We start from the raw sequence: 24,897 nt of genomic DNA, 5'->3' as shown, positions 1-24,897 counted from the left end.
ACAACAAAAAACATATATACATGTAGGGGATGTATATTAATTGATAAAAAAACTGAGATACTCTCGTCTTCCAATAAGACTGAGTTCGAACACAAAAGATCTTCAGGTTTCCAGAACACAGTATTTGTTCATCACTGATAAACCACAGGAAATATTAAGGTTGAAATAATGGTTAAAGGCTGTTCAGTCTCTTTGATTCTCACGTGAAAAAATGGTTGAACTAAATGATGATCACATCCTTTAAGGATGGGCATTCTAATTTAAAAAAAAGAAAAAGAAAAAAAAAGGCATTCTACTCTTTTAAGTTTTATTCTTTCCTGCTTCACTAGTAGTGGTCACTTCAATTCATCAACACAGAGGCCTTAACTATGGCTATCAGACAAAATAAACTGTAATGTTAAAACCCAACAAATTACAGAATTAATGCTGGGAGGAAATCCAGGGCAACTGAGCTCTCTGGTGAGAACACTCTTTCCCCAAAGCTCGTGAGTGGATGGAATCTGGTGCTTTTCCACGGTCCATGATGGATGGGTAGGTAGCTCCTATATTCTGCTAACACACCCTCCCATCATCCTTCTATCAAAAACTTCTATTCCTTGGAGGCTCCTCATTAGCAATTCTATCACAGCCCTCTCTGTAAAACTGTCAGTTTTTTCTTTTTTTTAAGTATATTTTTATTAAAAAAAATTTTTTTAAAGTCTTTGTTGAATTTGTTACAATATTGCTTCTGCTGTTTACATTCTGGCTTCCCGCATGAGGTATGTGGGTTCTCAGCTCCCACATCAGGGACTGAACATGCACCCCCAAAACTGGAAGGCAATGTCTTAACAACTGAACTACCAGGGAAGGCCCCAGCTACTTCTGTTGGCATTTCACTCCCCCTTCTTCCCTGTGCTAACTCTCGCCAGTGTAATGGGGGATGTCAACCTATCTAACACCGCATTTCTATGATCACCTTTCCTTCGATGAGCTTCACCTCTGCCTCACTCCAGAGCCAAAATTCGGGCACAGTCTTCTTCTTTGCTTGTCTCATTGCTCCAGTTTTGATTGCTATTATCCTATTTCCTTCTTTCAGTTCTGCCATTCTTTTCCTCTCACTACATTTGCTTTTCAGCCAAGTCACTCTTCTCCCTCCCAGTGATCCGTTTCCTCTTCTCCCAGCCTGGCACTAGCTTCTTCCTCTATCTATCCTATGCTTCTTGGTGTAACTCCTCAACTATTTCTATTAGAATTTAAAATTTCCTGTTCTCCATGTCCTCCCACACCATCTTGCAAAGCCTCAGTCTTTTAATAGTCCCATCAGCCACGTTAGTCCAGGCAGCAAAAGCTAACTGAGAAAAACAGAAAAATTATGGATCCTCTGAGAAAGAGGCATTCCCCGTCCAAGCCAAGGGTTATTCTGTACATAATTCTCATCTTCTCTGGATGTTGCGTACATCAATGCTTCTTCCACCATCCCTATCAACTGCTTCTCCAGTCAATCAATGAGATTTATGTTTTTCTACTTAAATAACAATGAACAAAAAAACAACAAACCCTTTTCTTCCACAGTCAAACTTCTCTTGAAATAATATTCATCCTCAACATGATTTTCATTTATAAGATAAACCCAGAACAGGGGATTTCAAAGGTCAACTTACTTCTCATCTCTGGCTCGTAACTCAGTGAACTTGGTTTGTGGACCCTGTATTGTTTTAGCAGTTTTTTGTCCCAGGCACCACAATTTAATGGACTTGCCAAACGCAAAAACTCCCTAAAGAGGAGACAAAGCAAAGTTATTCCTTGATTGAGAACATTATAAAATTCATAAACTAAGCACACAAAAAAGTGATTTAATGAATTATAACAAACTAAAATGCTAAAGCAATCCAAACAGTTTTATTTATTTATTTTTCATTTATTTTTATTAGTTGGAGGCTAATCACTTCACAACATTGCAGTGGGTTTTGTCATACATTGATATGAATCAGCCATGGAGTTACATGCATTCCCCATCCCGATCCCCCCTCCCACCTCCCTCTCCACCCGATTCCTCTGGGTCTTCCCAGTGCACCAGGCCTGAGCACTTGTCTCATGCATCCCACCTGGGCTGGTGATCTGCCAAACAGTTTTATAATACACAATATTAATTTTATGTTTTCATCACCAACCATTGAAAAGAGCACAAAATATTGTGACAAGATAGAAAATGAAAACTGAAGAGCATGTTCTCCTGGAATGTGATGAGTACAAATATAGTGAAATATTGCAGGGTTACACAAATAGAAACCCTTTATACCTAGTCATTTATGGCATCATGTAAAAGGAAAAAATAAAATAAAAAAGACTTTTTTGAATTTTCAAGTCCCTACAGCAATATACCCAAACATTTAGAAGTCAGGTACCATTTGTCAGTTTTTCACAGAGAGAGAACAATATAATTAGCTCGTAACTTATGGCTTATTGACAGCTAGGTGCTTGTAACACCGTGCAGCCTTCTCTTCTGATAATTCATTCATTGTGAAAACCAAGCCTGTCAAAATGGTTGGTTTCCATTGCTTACTCCGTTTATCTAAGTAGGCAATATAAATTATTTAGTAAATACAAGTATTAGGTATGAGATAGTCTCTGTCACTCACTTATTCACTCTCTCTACTTTTAAAGTAGCAGATCACCAAAAAGGATCAGGGGAAATCTCCACGTTGCTTTCAAAACTTTAGGTCTCTGAATATATCCATAATGTGATGGTCAAAGTAAGCAGAGACAGTCTAATTAGTATAATTAGTGTAATAATGAACTGTACACATTAGTTAGTGTAATAAGGACTACCACACTGCCTGGTACAATACTGTTTAACAAATACTAACTGCAAAGGTTTTTCTTAATCCACCATTAGCTTGGAGTCAGTTAAAAAATATTAATTACAAATAAGAGTCCAACCAGTTTCAAGAAAGTTCTAAAAGTTTATGAAAAGGGGGTACTTTAACAGCAGAAAAAGATCATTTTATAAAGAGAGCAACTAATATTCTGAAAGTGATAAGATACATGAGTGTATTTTTTTTAAGGTGGGACAAGATGATTTACACATTAAATATGTTTGGTTAAGTAACTTAAAGGAGTCTTTTTTTTTAAATGCTGTTTTGTCTGTAAAACACAGATGAAAATAACTTTTTAATATTAAACATTATTCAAATATACCTATTTCTTGAATGACTAAATTATCCAAGGTATATTCACACCATGGAACACAACTCAGCAACAGAAAGAAACAAACTCTTGATATACAATAATTTAGATGCATCTCAAAGGCACTGTAATAAGCAGGAAAAGCTTATCACAAAAGGTCATAAACTGTATGATTTAATTTACATAACATTTTCAAGGTTGACAAAATTATGAAGCTGAAGAACAGATTAGTGGTTTCTAGGGATTAGAGATGGCGGGGGTTAAGGAAGTGAATATGATAATATAGGGGTAGCACCGGGGAGATCTTGTGACATCTTAATTGTGTGATTGTTGGTATTTAGTCACTTAGTTGTGCCTAACTCTGCAACTCTATGGATGGTAGCCCACCCTCTGTCCATGGGATTTCCCTGGCAAGAATAATGGAGCAGGCTGCCATTTCCTCTTCCAGGTGATCTCCCAACCCAGGGATCGAACCCATGCCCCCTGTATTGGCAGGGAGATTCTTCACCACTGCCACATGGGAAGCCCTAACTGTGTGACGATTACATCAAGTGTAAACAGCCAGGAACTGGCTGACCCAAGTGATAAACAGCTGGGAACTACAGCGTCCATGTAGTACCTGCTGGACTTGCCTGGTGGCTCAGACGGTAAAGCGTCTGTCTACAATGCGGGAGATCTGGGTTCGATCCCTGAGTCTGGAGGATCCCCTGGAGAAGGCAATGGCACCCTACTCCTGTACTCTTGCCTGGAAACTCCCATGGACTGAAGAGCCTGGTAGGCTGCAGCCCATGGGGTTGCTACGAGTTAGACACGACTGAGCGACTTCACTCACAATGTACATGTATACACAGTACCAAGCTCAGTTTCTTGGTTTTGATGCTGAACTGTAGTTACGTAATACGTCACCACTGGGGGAAACCGGAGGATGGGGGTTGGGGACACAGAACCTGTCTTCACAACTTCCTCTGAATCTGTAATGATTTTAAAATTTAAAAAGTGCTTAAAAGAATTCATAAAGTGTTCATAACTATCAAGTAGATGCAAGTCATATGAATATAACATGACTTCATTTTTAAAGCAAGGTGAGTTTGCTGGATTCTAGGAGGAGAAACACCCAATAACAAACACATCTCGTTTCATAATAACTAGATTCATCTGTTTCTATATTTTGAGCATTTTGCCCATTTTGGTGGTGTTCTGGTTTGCCCACAGGTAACTGAGTATCTGTTCATAAAGCAAGAACTCTTGACTACAGAGACTCTGCCGCGGCCGCCACTCACGGCGGCTCATGAGCGTGAGTGAAGAGGAGAAGGCACTGACCTGAGGGCCATGGGCTCCAGCGCCTGAGAGGCTAGGCGCTCGAACATCCGCTGGAGGGGCGGGTGCAGCGCGTGGTCCTCGTCAGCCAGGGCAGCGCTGCACCGCTGCAGCAGGCGTGCATGCAGGCCGGCTTCACACATGGCCTGCTGGTTTCTTTCCGTGTGCACCAGGGATTGTAAAAGATTGGCCACGGCCAGCTGAAGGTCCATGGCGTGCTGGAGTTAACAGAGAAATCCATGACACCAGGGCACTCCTAATAAGACAGGTGATAGTTCTCTCCCTTTAAAAGGTGAGGCACGCCTTTCAATATGAGGTATCTCTAGACACTTCAAATTACATCTAGATGAACTAAGTAGCTGGCGTAGAGGCAGAAAACAATCCCAGAATAGGACTAAGGAAATATTTCCAATCTTCATTTTCTTAGAAGCATATCCAGCTAGACTCCATTCTCTTTCAAGTCCATCATACTACATAACTATATACAAATAACAGTATTTTTTTTCTAAACTCTTTTTCATGGTAGGTAAATAATCACATTAAAGACTTACAGTTAACATTCGTGACACTTTAGGCCTTAGAGACCATACAGCATTTTAACAAAATTGGTCACCCAAACTCTAGTTCCACCCAAACTCGAGTGCTACAACTAAAATACATCAACAGCCTCAAAATGGTATCTTCAATTATTTCTCTCCCAGTCTTATTAACAATTATCACTGCTGAGCAGGATTTGCAAGGAGAAACAGAATTATTTTAGCACCAGAAGTAACCATCTTGCATTTTAACAAACAGGAGTGGTCCTAAGATGGCAGAAGAATAGGACCGGGAGACCACTTTCTCCCCGACAAATTCATCAAAAGAACATTTGAACACTAAGCAAACTCCACAAAACAACTTCTGAACGCTGAACAGAGGACATCAGGCGCCCAGAAAAACAGCCCATCGTCTTCGAAAGGAGGTAGGACAGAATATAAAAGATAAAGAGAGAGACAAAAGAGTTAGGGACGGAGATCTGTCCCCGGAAGGGAGTCTTAATAGAGAAGTTTCCAAACATCAGGAAACCCTCTCACCGGCGGGTCTGGGGGAAGTTTTCGAATCTCAGAGGGCAACATAACCAGGAGGAAAAATAAATAAATAAAACTCACAGATTAGGTGCCTAAATGCAACTCCCAGCCGAGGGTAAGGACCGGGGCCTGATGCCCTGAGGGTAATCTAAGGGAGCTAACGTGAGATAGCAACTTAAACCAGGCATAGCCAGAGACAGAGAGAGAAAAAAAAAAAAAGAGAGAGCGAGCGAGAACTATCCCTCGAAAAGCCCTAACTGCTGGCAGAACAAAGGACGAGCGAATACCAGAGAAGAGCTAGCCAGGCAGACCGGCCCATCCCCTGCTGGAGGCAAGGAGCAAGTGGGCGCCAGCCAGAGCCAGAAAAGGGCAAACTCAGCCCCAGAGAGGGCACCTCCTACCAAACTGCAAACAGGCTTCCAGTTTCTAACCAAAGACTTGCTGAGATTCTCGACGGCTGACATCCGCCAGGAGGGTGGCAGCCAGAGATCACCTCTGACACACGGCGCCCCCGGACCCGGAAACTGTGCGGCTGGGACCGGGGAGGTGACAAGATGCACTTCCCACCCGGGGAGAGTGCGCTGGCCAAGCACCTGGTTGCCTGAGCTGCTCCGATTCAGGAAGGCACAAAACGCAGGCCCAACCAGTCTGCCCCTTTGTGGAGTTCCCGAGAACCTGGACCTGAGCGGCTTAGACCTGGAACTGCACGCAACCCAGGGCCTGCTCCCTGCAGAGCAACCTGGAGCCTAAGCAGTGTAGACGGGAGTAGGGGCAAACCTAGAGTGGCTGAGACACTGCGAGCGCTCCCCACACACGCCAGTGACATTTGTCTGCAGTGCCCCTCCCTCCCCACAGAACCACTGAACTAGTGGGCCTAAACAAGAGACCACCTCCGCCCCCTTGTGTCAGGGCGGGAATTAGACACTGAAGAAACCTGCAAACAGAAGCAGCCAAATAAACAGAGGGAACCGCTTTGGAAGTGACAGGGGCAACAGATTAAAATCCCTGTAGTTAACACCGACTACACTGGAAGGGGCCTATAGATCTTGAGAAGTATAAGCTGGAACAAGGAACTATCTGAAACTGAACTGACCCCACACTGCCTGCAACAGCTCCAGAGAAATTCCTAGATATATTTTTACTATTATCATTTTTTTTAATTTAAAAAATTCTTTTTTTTAAGTCCTCTATTACTCTTTTAATTTTCATTTTTATAACCTACTATTACCTTGCAAAAAAAAAAAAAAGACCCTATTCTTAAAGCAAACTTCAGTCGCTCAGTCATGTCCAACTCTTTGCGACCCCATGAATTGCAGCACGCCAGGCCTCCCTATCCATCACCAACTCCCGGAGTTTACTCAAACTCATGTCCATCAAGTCGGTGATGCCATCCAAAGATCTCATCCTCTGTCGTCCCCTTCTCCTCCTGCCCCCAATCCCTCCCAGCATCAGAGTCTTTTCCAATGAGTGTTTGTTACCAATTTTGTACATTTAAGAATCCAGTCTTCATTACCCAGTTTACTTAGGAGTGTGATTACTGGCTTGATTTCTCTCTTCCCCTTTTGACTCTCCTTTTTCTCCCCCAGGTCACCTCTATCTCCTCCCTCCCCCTTCTCTTCTCAATCCAACTCTGTGAATCTCTGTGGGTGTTCCGGGCTATGGAGAACACTTAGGAAACAGAGCACTGCCTAGATCTCTCTCTCTCCTTTTGATTCCCCCTCTTCTCCTCCTGCTCACCTCTATCTCCTTCCTCCCTCTTCTCTTCTCTATGTAACTCCGTGAACCTCTCTGAGGGATCCAGACTGTGGAGAGCACATAGGGAATTGTTTACTGGCTAGATTGCTCTCTCCCCTTTTGATTCCCCCTCTTCTCCTCCTGGTCACCTCTATCTCCCTCCTCCCTTTTCTCTTCTCCATGTAATTCTGTGAACCTCTCAGTGTCCCTCACTGTGGAGAAGCTTTTCACCATTAACCTAGAAGTTTTATTATCAGTGCTGTATGGATGGAGAAGTCTTGAGGCTACTGTAAGGATAAGACTGAAAGCCAGAGGCAGGAGGCTTAAGCCCAAAACCTGAGAATACCAGAGAACTGACTCCAGGGAACATTAATTGATAAGAGATCATCCAAAAGCCTCCATACCTACACTGAAACCAAGCACCACCCAAGAGCCAACACGTTCCAGAGCAAGACATACCACGCAAATTATCCAGCAACACAGGAACACAGCCCTGAGCTTCAATATACAGGCTGCCCAAAGTCACACCAAACACATAGACCCATCTCAAAACTCACTACTGGACACTCCATTGCACTTCAGAGAGAAGAAATCCAGCTGCATGCACCAGAACACCGACGCAAGCTTCCCTAACCAGGAAACCTTGAAAAGCCACTCGTCCAACCCCACCCACAGGGAGGAACCTCCATGATAAAGAGGAACCACAAAATAAAAATAAAATAAAATAAAATAAAATAAAATAAAATAAAATAAAATAAAGAGGAACCACAAACTGCCAGAATACAGAAAGGTCACCCCAAACACAGCAATCTAAATAAGATGAAAAGGCAGAGAAATACTCAGCAGGTAAAGGAACATGATAAATGCCCACCAAACCAAACAAAAGAGGAGATAGGGAGTCTACCTGAAAAAGAATCTAGAATAATGATAATAAAAATGATCCAAAATCTTGAAAACAAAATGGAGTTACAAATAAATAGCCTGGAGACAAAGATTGAGAAGATGCAAGAAATGGTTAACAAGGACCTAGAAGAAATAAAAAAGAGTCAATTAATAATGAATAATTCAATAAATGAGATCAAAAACACTCTGGAGGGAACCAACAGTAGAATAACAGAGGCAGAAGATAGGATAAGTGAGGTAGAAGACAGAATGGTAGAAATAAATGAAGCAGAGAGGAAAAAAGAAAAGAGAATTAAAAGAAATGAGGACAACCTCAGGGACCTCTGGGACAATGTGAAATGCCCCAACATTTGAATCATAGGAGTCCCAGAAGAAGAAGACAAAAAGAAAGGCCATGAGAAAATACTCGAGGAGATAATAGTTGAAAACTTCCCTAAAATGGGGAAGGAAATAGTCACATAAGTCCAAGAAACCCAGAGAGTCCCAAACAGGATAAATCCAAGGCAAAACACCCCAAGACACATATTAATCAAATTAACAAAGATCAAACACAAAGAACAAATATTAAAAGCAGCAAGGGAGAAACAACAAATAACACACAAGGGGATTCCCATAAGGATAACAGCTGATCTTTCAATAGAAACTCTTCAGGCCAGAAGGGAATGGCAGGACATACTTAAAGTGATGAAAGAAAATAACCTACAGCCCAGATTACTGTACCCAGCAAGGATCTCATTCAGATATGAAGGAGAATTCAAAAGCTTTACACACAAGCATTTTAACAAATTGTACTCTAAAACATATGTCATTGAGTGAAAGTTGCTCAGTCATGTCCAACTCTTTGCGACCCCATGGCCTAGACAGTCCATGGACTTCTCCAGACCAAAATACTGGAGTGGGTAGTCTTTCTCTCTTCCAGGGGATCTTCCCAACCCAGGGATCAAACCCAGGTCTCCTGTATTGCAGGTGAATTATTTACCAGCTGAGCCAAAAGTGAAGCCCAATAAACAGACAGGCATGTGTATCATTTAACAAATAAACTGTACTCTAAAACATATGTCATTACTATTCATTAAAAAAGTTAAGACTGAAATAGAAGAACCCTGTCTTTCCCCTTTATCTATTTCCGTATGTGACTTAGAAAGGTTCCCTATCACTTTTTTGGCCCCAGCCCCTTGCTTGTGCAGTCACACCTTTCACCATTAGAGACAGGGAGGCACTAATATACACAGGCTTACTTCTGGCTGTGTCACTGACCCAACAGAGGCCAGGAGATCCAGCATAGCAAGCATGGCTCCAGGATGGATGATGACGGCATCAGAACTCGGGAGAGATGAAGTTGCCACGTGTGGTTTCAGGTCAGCAACGTTTTTAGCAGGGTAGACGGGGGGAGTAGAAACAGAATGATACGCATGCCTGTAAAAAAGAAAGAAGGGTAATTGGGTATTTAATTTCAATCATAGTCTCTGTTCATTTCTTCATCTTCTATTACTTTAAGGTTGGGGAATTTAAAAACCTATATATTATCAATTCTTAGCGAGTCACATACAGACAATTTCACTATCAATTCTTATGGGTCTTATATGTTTTTACCATTTACAATTGGAATTCTTCCATTCAAGAATGGCGCATGATGACTAGTTGACACTGCTCTAACGTATACTTGAAAGTTGCTACAAGAGTAGATCCTAAAAGTTCTCATCACAAGGAAAAGAGGTATTTTTTCCTTGAATCTATATGATGGATATTAACTAAACTTACTGTGTAAATCATTTTGCAAGCCATATGAATATACATCCTAAACTTATATAGTGTAGTACATCAATTAGATCTCAGTAAAACTGAAAGAAAACAAAGGAGAAAAAAAAAGAATAACATGCACCTTTAGATATAAAGAACAGGTTAAATTACAGTGATTGAAAGCTCTAGGAAAGATGACAGTTCTGATAATTTATGATCAGAATACAGGTTATACTAAATCTCTCAGTGAGATTGTTTTCTCTTTAATTACCTATGTGTTTTTAACCTTTCCTTGAACCATGGGCAATATAGTCAAGAACAAACATGATCAAACAAGATGGCCTACTCTATAACTAGTTCAACTGAGTCAGGGTTGGCTTCAAATCCTGGATCTGTGCATGTGCGCTCAGTCATGTCCGACTCTTTTCAGACCCCATAGACTGTAGCCCTCCAGGCTCCCCTGTACGTGGGATTTTCAAGCCAAGAATTCTCGAGTGGGTTGCCATTTCCTACTCGAGGGGATCTTCCTGATCCAGGGATAGAAATTCCATCTCTTATGTCTCCTGGAATGGCAGGTGGATTCTTTACCAAAGCACCTTCTGGGAAGCCTGGCCACCATGACAATATATGTATTAAGCATCAAGGGAGTTTTCCTTTAGGTTACTTAGAACTACATTCATCCTTTTTTTTGGAGGAGGAAATGGCAACCCACTCCAGTATTCTTGCCTGGAGAATCCCAGGGACAGAGGAGCCTGGCAGGCTCATGTTGGACATGACTGAAGTGACTTAGTAGCAGCAGCAGCATCCTTTTTTGCATTATCTTCCCTACCACTGAAAATATTCATCACAATTCTTTCAATCTTGGGATATGTCCCGAATACACATTTCATCTCATCAATGATATCCTCCTGCTATTTCATATTCTTCTACAATTCATGAGTTTTGCACATTTTGTGTCTTGGCACAAGGAAACAGATGCTTGTGGCTTCAACCTATGGGAACTCTTTGTTCCAGTAAATCGGTTTCAGCATAATCTGTCTAATGCTGAGCTCTGTCACCGAAGGCAGTGCAGTTTCAGCTCTCTGGCACAAGAGGAGCTTGGGAAACAGATGCTTTAAGTCACTGATTCAGTAGCAAAGAACTGGCACTGCCACGGTTTTTTTTTTTTTTGTAAGTAACATTCTCTTTTTAACAGAGATTCTAGGAAAGTATTCAGCTTCACTTAAAAAAATATGCTCTCCCATTTATTTAAAGTCAGCATTATCCTCCACCTACTCATTTTTTTTCATTCTTTTTCTGTTTTTGTTCAGAAAGGTTTAATTTCTAAACTTACTAAGGTAGATTTCTAAATGCTCATTTCCAATAGATATACTCCTCTTATGTTTCTCCCCTTACTCTTACTCTTTATACTTGGAAAAAAAAGATCCATGATTTCTCCACTGTGTAACAGGGACTCCAAACTTAAGAATTTCATAAAACTTGCTTTCATTACACACAAAAAGTAGCCCAAATGTGAGGGTAAGAAACATAGATTCTAATTGTATATTCTAATTACAGGCCTTCTCAAATTATTTCTGAATTGCCTGATATAAATTAGAACTTAAATTATGGGTATGTATAACTAGCTAGGAAGAAGTCCTTTATGTCTTTGGAAACTGAACTCTTTACTAATATTAACTATTATAGTGGTAAAATTTTAATCTTTTATAAAAATATTCTAATGCAGGAATTACATTTATTCTTCTCAAACAAGAAAAATACTGCAAACATCGTAGAAATCTAAAACATGATATCTATTAAGTAAAATGGGGTCTATTTTAACAGGCATTATACAACAATTCTTACTAAGTCACTTAAGTATATCACAGGTATTACACTACTTTTTAGAGATTATGGTAAACTTATTAAACAGATAATTATCAAACAAGACCTAACCATTTACAAAGATAGGATAAAATGACATTTCAAGATTTTGTTAATTTTTATGTTGCAGTTACTTTTAAGGCCTAAAGAAGTTGCAACTTAACATTTCAATCTAAATTCTCATATATACCTAAGACCTATCTACCTCTTTGAGGAATATATATTTAAATATTTAAATTCTGAATTTGCTTTACATCAGTTATCATCAAGACTATATAGGCAATGAGTAATGGGAATCATGTCTGAATGAAAACTAGTATTTGCCACTGTTTTCCATACTGTAGCTAGTATTCTGAGAGTCTTGGTTACTATTTTGTATTTTGTTTTCACTTCCTCTGATTGGATACTGTTCAGCTACAGTTCTGTTTCATTATTCCTTCTGAATAATGAAAAAAACTATGCTTTTAGTTTTCCAAAATAAGGTTTCTTAGTTCTTCAACTCTTAAAATATTTAGAGAAGACTCTTGAAGCTTTTACATGCCAGACAAGTATCACAATTTCAAATTTTCCTTAGTATCTTAATCTCCACAAGCCATAAAACTAACACAATGTTGGTTTTCCCTTTTGCCAAAAGAAAGAAAAAAAAAAGCTTTGTCACAAGAAACAAGATCACCATAAACTGCTGTAATCTGAGGTGTTCTTGAGATATTCTAACTTTGAAAGTTACTGTGCTGTGAAATAAAAAGATTTCTTTCAGCTTATGATTTTTACCACTGAGCAAATGTATGTAACCTGACTAGAATGGCAACCTGAAAATGTCAACACTGATCTTATTATTAGTATGAATGGCACTGGGAACCCTTGAGGGTAACATCAGATTGTAAACTGGATTAGAATTCTCATGGATAAGAAACACTCAGCTACAATTGTCAATTCAGTGACAGTCTCCCCTTCGGTCAAAGACAGGGCATCCTTACATGTAGGTGTCCTGCAGATGTTAACAAAATGTTCTTGATCTAAGGCCTTAAATACCTATCATACAGAATAAAATGCTATTTTTTCCTTTGTCAAACTACTATTTAAATAAATAGTAAAATCTGATAAACTTTTAAATATTTGTTCCTTTAATCTGTGAATTTCTATTCAAAGTTTTTTGTAGTTTCTGGTTAATACTTAATGACATAAATGTTTTTAAATACAGCAATTTTTAAGCCTTCACCATGTATGACAGAGTCATAAATGTGATTTTTTTTTTAACTAATTAAAACTATTGTTCTAATATCCAGTAGTTCTGTGAGACAGTGGGCACACATGAATCCTCCAACACAAATAATATCTTTTATGCTATTTAACAACAGAAAAACACACTAGGTCAACTCAAACTGATTTTATACTTTCTTGAATTAAGAACTGCTCTTTTAAAAAAATGAAAAATAGTTTTTAAATATAAGTACATTGAACAATACAAAATTCCTTCATGAATATTCATGAGCTAATAGAGGAAAATGAGCTGTAAACTCCAGTGTACATTTAAGAGAAAAAGGAAAATATAAGCCCATATACCTAATGAATATTACTATTAAAATATATTAAAATACTAAATTTGTATAGTACTAAATTTTCAACAACTCTATTCAACTTTCAAAACATGAACCACAGAAATAAAATTAAACAGCACAGCAGAGCCTCAGGCTCATTTATAAAAAGCCACAATGTGAGAATATTAATACAAGACCTAAGAACTAGTACTTGTTTATGAGGCAACAAGGGAAGGAAGAGACTTTGGTGCCAAGTACACAGACTAAGATCATTTTAAGTACAGGTTAAAGAATGGAATCTCAAATCAATCTTAACTATACTTTTGTCAATCAACTGCACGCTCTTTACGTGTCTGTGCTAAGCTGCTCAGTCCTGTCCTACTCTTTGTGACCCTAGCCAGCCAGTCATGCTCAACTCTTTGCGACCCTAGCCTGGATAAAGCTCCTCTTGTCCATGGGATTTTCCCAGCAAGAATACTGGAGTGGGTTGCTATTTCCTCCTCCAGGGGATCTTCCCAATTTAGGATCCAACCCGAATCTTGCACTGCAGGCAGATTTTTTAGCCCTGAGCCACTGGGGAACTTTACAGTCATAAGATTTAAGTATGAGATAGACTACGTCAGCTGAGAAAGAGATTTTGCACATAAATGATGAAAGCAGGAGCTAGGGTATGTTTTTTTGTTCACTTTTTCAAAGGTTAGCCAGTTCAGTCTTCATAACAGCATCATATTTCAACTGGTTGAACCTGATTGAGAAAATACATATTTCCTCAGCCAAGGTTGGCATGTTCATTATGGAGTAATACTAAAAACCAAAGAATGATCCCACGCACATTTAAAGTGAAAAGAAAAAGCAGAAAAGTATCCTACCTAAAGACGCATTACATCATCTTTTCTAAATTAATATTAATAAAATACATTTAGCTCTAAAAGGCCCATTTTAATCTACAGTTGGATGACAAAATTCTACATGTCCTTCATATCTTCATAGGATTAACACACTTTACTCTCATAAATATACGCAGCTGAAGCTGAAAATTTTAAAAACAAAGAAATCAAATAGAAAGAAAAAAAAAATTGAAGTTATTCAACTGTTGCTGTTGTTTAGTGGCTAACTGGTGCCTGACTCTTTCGTGGCTGCAAGGACTGTAGCCTGCCAGGTTCCTCTGTCCACGGGATTTCCCAGGTAAGAATACTGGAGTGGGTTGCCATTTCCTTCTCCAGGGGATCCTCCCGACCCAGGGATTGAACCCATGCCTTCTGCATTGGCAGGTGAGCTCCTTACCACTGAGCGATCAGGAAAGCTCCAAGTTATTCAATACAAAGCACGAAATCCACATTAATATATCATTAAGCACAGGAGGAAAAAACCCCACGCAAACAAAGATGGACTGCTATTATTAGATCAGTACCTTTTCCTGGACAAAGCTGGAGTCCCCCAAGGAGAGGGAAGAGAAGACTCACTTGTCAGGCAAGGAGGGATCTGCTCTGCACGACTACAGACAACAAAACAGACAGGGGGTCAGAGAGGTTAGAGCAAAACGCCAGGAGGGCAGCTGGTTAGTGTCACAAGCAATACCTGTAACAGTTTAATAGGGAACAACCTCCATACTCAGCGGGAACAAGGAACAAGACTACAGCACATGCACTTAGGGAAACAGAAAAGCATGCTTAAGGCAGATGCTTATCCATCAGGGTTAACATTTAACATATTTGTTAAACACACTGCTGTGGGCCTTGTTGTTTTCTTTCTTTTTTTTTTGATAAAGCAAACTAAAAATAAGGTACACTAACTAGGATAAGTTAGCAAACAAGGGAAAAGAAGTTGAATCTAAATACACAAATTTTAACTTTAAAAACATTTTATTCCCTGAACACTACACTCTCCCATGTCTTCTATAAGTTAACAATATATAACAATAAATAGGCGTTTTTATTTTCAAGACAGAAAAAATTTGAAAACTTTCTTTTACATTACCTGTATTTTCTATTTAAATATTAAGGCCTAAGAAATATTAAGAAACAAGAAACATCTCAGTAGGTAGGTCAGAGTTGATAATTTTACAGTTAGGGATGTAACAGAGTTACTTGCTTTATTGACAGGGACATTATATTAACAGAAACAGTCATTTGTTTTATGAGATAAAACTATGGTAACTGTGAAAAGTGATCATGCTTGGGGAAAATGAGCAGCAAGATCACTCTTACATTGTTTTCAAAGTGAGAACTTGATGGAAAACACACTCCTGAAAACAAGGGATTTAGATAAAGCAGGCTTACCATCTTAGAACCCTAGACTTCCCTCAGATTTTATCTTGACACATTGTAATTGTTCATTTGTGTCTGAATTTTTGTACTGAAGCTAAAGGATGGACACAGACAGAGAAGCCTTGTGCTGAGCGGGACTCTCAACGCCTAGCATCGTCACGTGGCATGTGGTGGATGTTTGTTAGGAAGGTGTTTAATGGAGAAATAAGCACATGAAACTCATAGACTCTTGAACTATCAGTATCGCCCAGGAAGACACATCACTTTTTGAGGATTATAAAATGTAGATTCTATGTTGAGACTACATCATCTGTCTGAAAATTACATTAATCATAACCATGTTCTCCTCTTGATAATTAACATCAATTAAGTCTGGAGGTACCTACTGTTCTTGAGGAAAAAGAGAACACAAGAGTAAACGTCACAGAAACTGTTCCATTAGGTGCGCTGAGAGCCTAACTCTAACCCTGGTTAGACAAATATCACACAGATGTCCATGCTGGAAAGCTTAACATCAGGGCAACAGTAATGCTCCACATATAAAGTGACAGATAAGTGAATGAAAGAGAAGCATCATTTGTTTTCATTTCAAACTAAATTACAATCCAAGCCTTAATGCTGAAGTCATACATAACATACCCCTAAATTCAGAGTATGGAGCAGTCATACCTGTCAAAAGAGTCTGTGGCTACTCTGTAGAGATAAATAAAGAGTTTACTGCAGTGCCGCAGAGTGGGCGACACTGAGTCCATCGGGATGACGTCTTCCTCTAAAAGTCTTTGAAATGGCTGAGTATTTGAAGGGAAGACATTCATGGGGCTGATCTTTCTTAGGTCTGAGAAGCAGCCAAGAAATCGAACGGCATCTGCCAACTTCTCATACTGAATCTCTGTTTTGAAGAAGTGTGAGTTGGCTGGCTCATAGCGCATTGCTGCAGTCAATGTGCAGAACACTGTGTGGAGAAGTTCAAACACTTGGTTCTGGTTCACTTTCTCCCACCCGTTCTTGGGTGGCGAGCTCAAAGATCTTTCCATAGCAACGAGCAAGGATGTAATGTACACAAAGCCTCCAACTTTCCTAAAGACTGTTCTTGAACGGTGACTTTCTCGAAGGACTGACAGGAGGGCCTATGGAGGACAAAAAACAACACAAACTTACAATTCAAATTAAAGAAAAAAAAAAAAAACCCATACATGAATGTCAAAGGGGAATGCCATTCTGTGGATATCTGATATAGTTTTGTCATTTACCCAAAAAGCAATCTTATGAATCATGTAAAATATTTTGCTAATTAAAAAATGCCATATTAAAAGGAGAAAATTTTGGAAAACACATCACATATTGCTTTTGATAAAATAATGGCTATAACAAAATTCTGGGTGAAAAAGCTTTTCCTATATATTGGATGAATAAGGACATCAATGAAGTCAGTTATTTTTCATTTTTACAAAGTTATTTTGCTAAGTAAGTAAAATACATGTTCTAGGACAATATTACACAATCACGAAAACTTATGACTGTGTGTATATAAAATGATTTATTCTAGAAAGGATGAGAGAGATGATCAAGCAGCCAAGATCTGCAGTATTTCAATTCATATAAAATGATGATATCCTGATGCTTTTGAAAAAGGAGTCACTTCATGGAGTTACTGGACATTCTCTCTTGCAGACTGAACTGCAGCCAGAGGACTAAAAGCATGTTCATCCCCAAAATAGCTACAAGGCCAAACAGGTAAGACAATCTTTTATAACTATCAGTAATCCTATGCATTGAACACTAGTATTATATGAACTGTCATACTTTTAACTGAGTTCATTATTAAAAATAACACATTATAAAATAACTAACATTTTCTGGGGCACTTACTATGTACTGGTGGTGGTGGTTTAGTTGCTAACTTGTGTCTGATTCTTTTCGCCCCCAGGGACTGTAGCCCACCAGGCTCCTCTGTCCATGGGATTTCCCAGGCAGGAACACTGGAGTGGGCTGCCATTCCCTCCTCCATGGGATCTTCTTGATCCAGGGACTGAACTCATTCGTTGTTTCTTGCATTGCAGGAGGACTCTACTGCTGCGCCACCAGGGAAGCCCTGTATTAGGTACTTCTTTTAATACATTAGCTTATCTAACTTTCTAAATAATCCTATGCAATGGGCACTATTATCATCCATACTTCACAGATGAAAAATTGAGGCTTCATGTGGTTAAATAATTTTCCAAAGACCACACAGTTTATAACATTTCCTAGGTGGTACAGTGGTAAAGAATCTGCCTGCCAAGCAGACGACGCAAGAGAAGCAGGTTCCATCTCCACTCCAGCATTTTTGCCTGGCAAAATCCCATGGACAGAGGAGCCTACAGTCCATAGGGTCACAAAGAATTGCATAGCTTACACAGCGGCAAAGATAGGAGTTAAACTCGGGCAGTCTGATTCCTATACTCATGCACCATGAAAGCAACTCGAAATCTGTTTGCAGATACACAGGCTCCTTTTCCCTGTCTCAGCAACTGAAACACCATAATATCATTATTTAGGAACCTAATACTATTTAAGACACAATTTAAATCTTCCCAGTTGTTACATTTGAAAAGGTCATTTTATGTATGGTGTTAGAAAGTGTTCTAGTTTCATTCTTTTACAGGTGGTTGACCAGTTTTCCCAGCACCACTTGTTAAAGAGGTTGTCTTTTTTCCATTGTATATCCTTGCCTCCTTTGTCGAAGATAAGGTGACCATAGGTTCGTGGATTTATCTCTGGGCTTTCTATTCTGTTCCATTGATCTATATTTCTGTCTTTGTGCCAGTACCATACTGTCTTGATGACTGTGGCTTTGTAGTATAGTCTGAAGTCAGGCAGATTGATTCCTCCAGTTCCATTCTTCTTTCTCAAGGTTACTTTGGCTATTCGAGGTTTCTTGTATTTCCATACAAATTGTGAAATTATTTGTTCTAGTTCTGTGAAAAATACTGTTGGTAGTTTGATAGGGATTGCATTGAATCTATAGATTGCTTTGGGTAGTATAGCCATTTAAGACCAGAAACTATAAAACTCCTAGAGGAGAACATAGGCAAAACACTCTCCGACATAAATCACAGCAGGATCCTCTATGACCCACATCCCAGAATTTTAGAAACAAAAGCAAAAATAAACAAATGGGACCTAATGAAACTTAAAAGCTTTTGTACAACAAAGGAAACTATAAGCAAGGTGAAAAGACAGCCCTCAGATTGGGAGAAAGTAATAGCAAATGAAGCAACAGACAAAGGATTAATTTCAAAAATATACAAGCAACTCCTCCAGCTCAACTCCAGAAAAATAAATGACCCAATCAAAAAATGGGCCAAAGAACTAAACAGACATTTCTCCAAGGAAGACATACGGATGGCAAAAAAACACATGAAAAGATGCTCAACATCACTCATTATCAGAGAAATGCAAATCAAAACCACAATGAGGTACCATTACACGCCAGTCAGGATGGCTGCTATCCAAAAGTCTACAAGCAATAAATGCTGGAGAGGGTGTGGAGAAAAGGGAACCCTCCTACACTGTTGGTGGGAATGCAAACTAGTACAGCCGCTATGGAAAACAGTGTGGAGATTTCTTAAAAAACTGGAAATAGAACTGCCATATGACCCAGCAATACCACTTCTGGGCATACACACCAAGGAAACCAGATCTGAAAGAGACACGTGCACCCCAATGTTCATCGCAGCACTGTTTATAATTGCCAGGACATGGAAGCAACCTAGATGCCCATCAGCAGATGAATGGATGAGGAAGCTGTGGTACATATACACCATGGAATATTACTCAGCCGTTAAAAAGAATTCATTTGAATCAGTTCTAATGAGATGGGTGAAACTGGAGCCCATTATTCAGAGCGAAGTAAGCCAGAAAGATAAAGACCATTACAGTATACTAACACATATATATGGAATTTAGAAAGATGGTAATGATAACCCTATATGCAAAAAAAGAAAAAGAGACTCAGATGTATAGAACAGACTTGTGGACTCTATGGGAGAACGCGGGGGTGGGATGTTTCAAGAGAACAGCATCGAAACATGTATATCTAGGGTGAAACAGATCACCAGCCCAGGTTGGATGCATGAGACAAGTGCTCAGGCCTGGTGCACTGGGAAGACCCAGAGGGATGGGGTGGAGAGGGAGGTGGGAGGGGGGACCGGGATGGGGAATACATGTAAATCCATGGCTAATTCAATGTATGACAAAAACCACTGCAATGCTGTAAAGTAATTAGCCTCCAACTAATAAAAATAAATGGGGAAAAAAAAAAAATAAACCTTTGAGAAGAAAACTGAGAAAAAAAAAAAAAGGTCATTTTATTTTTAATAGTATTTGAAAAAGGAAAAGACTAAATAGGCCTTTTTCAAGAGTACTACTTTAGAAATTATGAGATTTCATTGTACATACCTATACTTTATTGGAGAAGGAAATGGCAACCCACTCCAGTATTCTTGACTGGAGAATCCCATGGACAGAGGAGCCTGGAAGGCTACAGTCCATGGGGTGGCAAAGAGAAACGACTAAGCAACTAACATGCATAGTTTATTATTTAAAAAAATAATAATGTGCAATCTGTACATGTAAATAAAATTTAGAAATACAGTGTAATCCTTCTATTATTCAGCAACCAGTAAATTTCCATTTTGTGTCTGTATTTTCTCAAATTTAATAAACCGTACTTGTATTTGTAATACCAACTTGTATTAACACAAGACTTCATAACTTTTTGATATTTTTAAGCATCATATAACCTAGCCTGAAGGCTAAATGCAAGGGCTTAGAGTTAGAAGCATTGGGTAGAAAGTCTACTCCAACATTAAAAAGCATTTCACCACGGTCAGTTACTTAACCCTTCTACGCCATTATTTCCTCTTATGTAAAACCTAAACAATATTAATAACAACTTACTTCACAGGAAATACATGTATAACCCTTAGCAAAGTGCATAAAAGTTCATCACCATCACCTTCTTCAAATACACACTGGGAAAAACTAGACATGTTTTATTTTATATATGAGGAAGTATGAGTTAAGAATCAAAGTATTATGTACAAAATCATATCAATGGTTAGAATTATGACAGAGGTCAGAAAAACAGTGCTTATTAAGCCTTAGACTGAAAATAGTCTATGTTACATTCTTTTGGATAAGTCCACCTCCTACTGCCTGAAAACTGCCATTCCTAGGCACTTTTGACAGAATCACAGCATAATCTCAATATCTGAAAATTTCAAATACCATATATTTAAGCTAATATCCTTTTTAAGTCAATAATTAATGATAATGCAGTGAATACCAAAGTTAAAAGGAGCTGCAGGCCCTAGGGGGTTCATTAGACAGAATCATCAGCCATGTATTACCCACATTTTCAAAAATCTAATGTTTAAACTTCAAATTTGTACATTAGCAGAATTATAAAATACTACACCTCATGGAATTTTGGCTTTGTTCCCAAATAATTACAAACTAAATCACATAGGTCTGTGGTTGTGTCAACCAAATAGAGGCAGTGAGAAGCAATGGACACCAAGTGAGGAAACTCTGGGGAATAGTGGAGGACATGGAAGCTTGGTGTGCTGCCATCCATGGGGTCGCAGAGTTGGACACAATTTCATGACTGAACCACAAGAACAAAGTGAGAAGCAATTCTGAATGGAGCAAAAACGGAAATTGAAACTGGAATCCCAAATCTTCCTCTCTGTCTTCCAACACAACTTCATGCCCTCAAAGTGGTGGAATGCTGGAGCCAGCTCATATTGGTCATAAGAGCCGACTGTTTTCTTTTTGGAATATTGCCTACTAGTTGTTTAAAAACATAACCATAATTAAAAATTAAGTTCTATAAATTAAAAACTGAACAAATTGTTTTAAAACCAAAAGTAGCAAATACTCAGAACTCAGTACTTCTGCTTTCCTGCATTTTATTATTTGTGCTCTTGAGATACTATAACATGGGATGGTAATGAACATCTCTTCTCAAGCCACATTCATTAACATATCAGTTGCCTGAAACAGGCCACAGCAGGAGTCCTGACTCCATGGGAATCACTAAATGCTGCCCATAAGGACTCTCCTCTTGCCTTCCTCCAGCCTGAGGGAGGCAGTTATTACCATGCACTAGAATAACACTGCTTTACAATTACAGATCAGTCAGCTGCTTTTATCTACCAATATTTTACAAATCGAACTATAACGGTACCAAGAAAGGAGGAAAATGCATGCTTAAAAACTTGGCAACTAACAGCTTTTGAGGGTACTTGTGTTTTCTCAGGCGATCCCTTCAAATACACAGATTTCCCCCAACACTGATAAGCATGTAGATTTCCTCCTTGTCTAAGAGATAAATTGTGGTCAGATTAATCATGCTTGAAAGTTAAAATGCATATTCAAAACTATCATACTCAAAACAGAATGAAACATACAATAGCACAAAGTAAAAACCACAAACTTCCCATTACTAATGAGAAACATAAAGCAAAAGTTTAATACAAGAAATGTATGATTGTAGAAGGCAGCTATACTTCCTGTCATGTCTGTGGCAGGAAAAGGGCAGGGGTCTCAGGAGAGGAAGTCAGAAGGAAAAGAGACAGTGGGCATTCTGAGGGCTCTTGGAGGCCAGGTTAGAGACACTGGCTTTTCTTCAGCTATTATTATTTTGACATTACTTTACTTTTTTATAGTTAAATTATTTTTAATTGAATGGTAATTGTGTTGGTTTCTGCCAAACATCAACATGAATCAGTCATAGGTATATCTATGTCCCTTCCCTCTTGAACCTAACCCACCTCCCTCCCCGTCCCTCCTCTCTGGGTGGTTACAGAGCCCTGGTTTGAGTTTCCTGAGTCACATAGCCAATTCCCGTTGGCTATCTATTCTACATATGGTAATGTACATGTCTCCATGTCCCTCTCCCCATACATCATACCCTCTTCCTCCTTCCCACCCCAGCTGTGTCCATAAGTCTGTTCCATGTCTCCTTTGCTGCCCTGCAAATAGGTTCATCAGTACTGTATTTCTAGATTTCATGTATATGTGTTAATACATGATACTTGTTTCTCTCTTTCTGACTTCCCTCTGTATAATAGGCTCTAGCTTCATCTACCTCATTAGAACTGACCCATACGCATTCCTTTTTTTATAACTGAGTAATATTCCATTTGTATATATGTACCACAGCTTCTTTATACATTCATCTGTCCTAATTTTTTAAGGAATCTGCATACTGTCTTCCATAGTGGCTATATCAATTTACATTCCCACCAACAGTGCAAGAGGATTTCTTTTTCTCCACACATCCTTCATCATTTCTTGTTTGTAGATTTTTTGATGATGGCCAGTCCTCTTGCCTGGGAAATCCCATGGATGGAGGAGCCTGGTGGGCTGCAGTCCATGGGGTCGCAAAGATGGGACACGACTAAGTGACTTCACTTTCCCTTTCATTCTCACCCGTGTGAGGTGATATCTCACTGTAATTTTGATTTGCATTTCTCTAATAATGAGTGATATTAAACATCTTTCCATGTGTTTATTACCCATCTGTATGTCTTCTTTGGAGAAATGTCTGCTTAGGTCTCCAGCCCACTGTTTATTGGATGGTTTGTTTTTCTGATATTGAGTTGTAAGAGCTGCTTGTGTATTTTGGAAATTAATCCTTTGTCAGTTGCTTCATTTGCTATTATTTTCTCCCATTCTGAAGTCTGTCTTTTCACTTTGTTATAGTTTTCTTTGTTGTGCAAAAGCTTTTAAGTTAATTAGGTCCCACTTGCTTATTTTTGTTTTTATTTACATTACTCTGGGAGGTGGGTCATAGAATATATTGCTGCGATTTATATCACTGAGCATTCTGCCTATGTTTTCCTCTAAGAGTTTTATAGTTTCTGGTCTTACATTTAGGTCTTTAATCTGTTTTGAATTTTATCTTTGTGTTTGGTGTTAGAAAGTGTTCTAATTTCATTCTTTTACATGTAGCTGCCCACTTTTCCCAGCAGCACTTAATGACAAGACTATCTTTGACCCATTATATATTCTTGCCTCCTCCTTTGTCATATTTTGACATAATTTTAGACTTGAAGAAAAATCACAAGGATAGTTCATAATAGTTCTCAGTCATTTAACAACTGCCACCGATTTTAGTAGTGAAAATTGTTAAGAACACACTTCTCAAACTTACTCTGAGGATGTCGGTTTTGAGCTGCAGCTCTGTGGGTGGGGCTGAGTGCATCAGTCCTAGGAGCGTGCCCATGTCATCGTCCCCATTGGGAGAGAGCACCAACTGCTGGATCATCATCAGGGCATGCTGCCGACACTGTGGGTACCTCACTATATTATGCGCGCATCTTGCACCTCCAAATTCTCGAAAAATTCCTTGGAGGAGGGAGACAAAACAACAACACAGGTTAACTTAAAATATTCTAAGTCAGAAGAACTCAAATCTGATCCATTTGTAGAAAGAGTAACTTAAAAGAAGGCACATAAAACCTACCGAGCGATTTTACCTTTTAAAGTAAAATACAAAATCTCCTTTTGAATTTACAATTACAATACAAAACTGTGGGATGTCAGCAAAGGTATATACAAATTTTCTCTAGGTTTCCTTTATGCAAGAATGCCCTGATATGTTCCACATGCCCAATTTCTCCAAATCTCAACCATTCAGAAATTTCGTAGGTGGTTACCAAAACGACCAGTACTTTTATGCAGAGGCTTTACCAAGCAATACTTGAAATCAGTTTAGTAAAAGGCTTTTAGATGAACAATACTGCAAATAAATGAGATTTAAACTGAAAACAAGGCTTCCAAAACAGTAGCAAGAAAAAAGGGAATAAGTTATTCTTACAGTGAGAAAAAATTATAAGGAATCAAACGTTTTAGTTGGTAGAGGACACAAAAATGACAAACTCATAACACTGTAAATCAACTATACGCCAATAAAAATTTTAAAAGAGAGATAAATAAAGGGGGCTGAGCCCCTATTCATTAAAAAAAAAAAAGATAAACTCTATAATAGAAAGCATTGGTTGCTGTACTGTTCCAAAGGCTTTATGTAGATTGACAAATTTAATCTCCTCATCTCTTACCTGCTCACAGATAAGTAAATGAGACATGTAGAAGCTAAGTAAGGTGTCAGGTCAGTGATACAGCTAGCAAGCAGCCAGCAGAATTTATGTCTATATAGCCCTGTTCTTTAGCCTGTGCTTTTGGCCGTGGATGATACTGTTCTTACATCAAACATCTTTAAGTAGAAAAAAACACATGGACTAAGTGATCCAA

At 38.9% G+C, this 24,897-nt stretch overlaps 1 protein-coding gene across 7 annotated transcripts in view; it reads right to left on the bottom strand.

Moving 5' to 3' along the window:
* WDFY3 (WD repeat and FYVE domain containing 3) overlaps positions 1–24,897 on the bottom strand; it is a 278,454-nt gene that overhangs the window by 117,648 nt on the left and 135,909 nt on the right. For 6 of the 7 annotated variants that reach the window (XM_070458192.1, XM_070458191.1, XM_070458195.1 and 3 more), the window contains 6 exons: positions 23,798–23,991; positions 16,264–16,721; positions 14,739–14,822; positions 9,425–9,602; positions 4,486–4,700; positions 1,641–1,753 (listed from right to left, as the gene is read on the bottom strand). In XM_070458192.1, coding sequence (XP_070314293.1) covers positions 1,641–1,753; positions 4,486–4,700; positions 9,425–9,602; positions 14,739–14,822; positions 16,264–16,721; positions 23,798–23,991 — 1,242 coding nt within the window. The remainder of the gene's footprint in view (positions 1–1,640; positions 1,754–4,485; positions 4,701–9,424; positions 9,603–14,738; positions 14,823–16,263; positions 16,722–23,797; positions 23,992–24,897) is intronic. The other variant, XM_070458196.1, reaches the window with a different exon arrangement.

Source organism: Odocoileus virginianus, chromosome 29 (genome assembly GCF_023699985.2).
Source record: "Odocoileus virginianus isolate 20LAN1187 ecotype Illinois chromosome 29, Ovbor_1.2, whole genome shotgun sequence".
NCBI lineage: Eukaryota > Metazoa > Chordata > Mammalia > Artiodactyla > Cervidae > Odocoileus > Odocoileus virginianus.
This window is presented reverse-complemented; position numbering and strand designations above follow the sequence as displayed.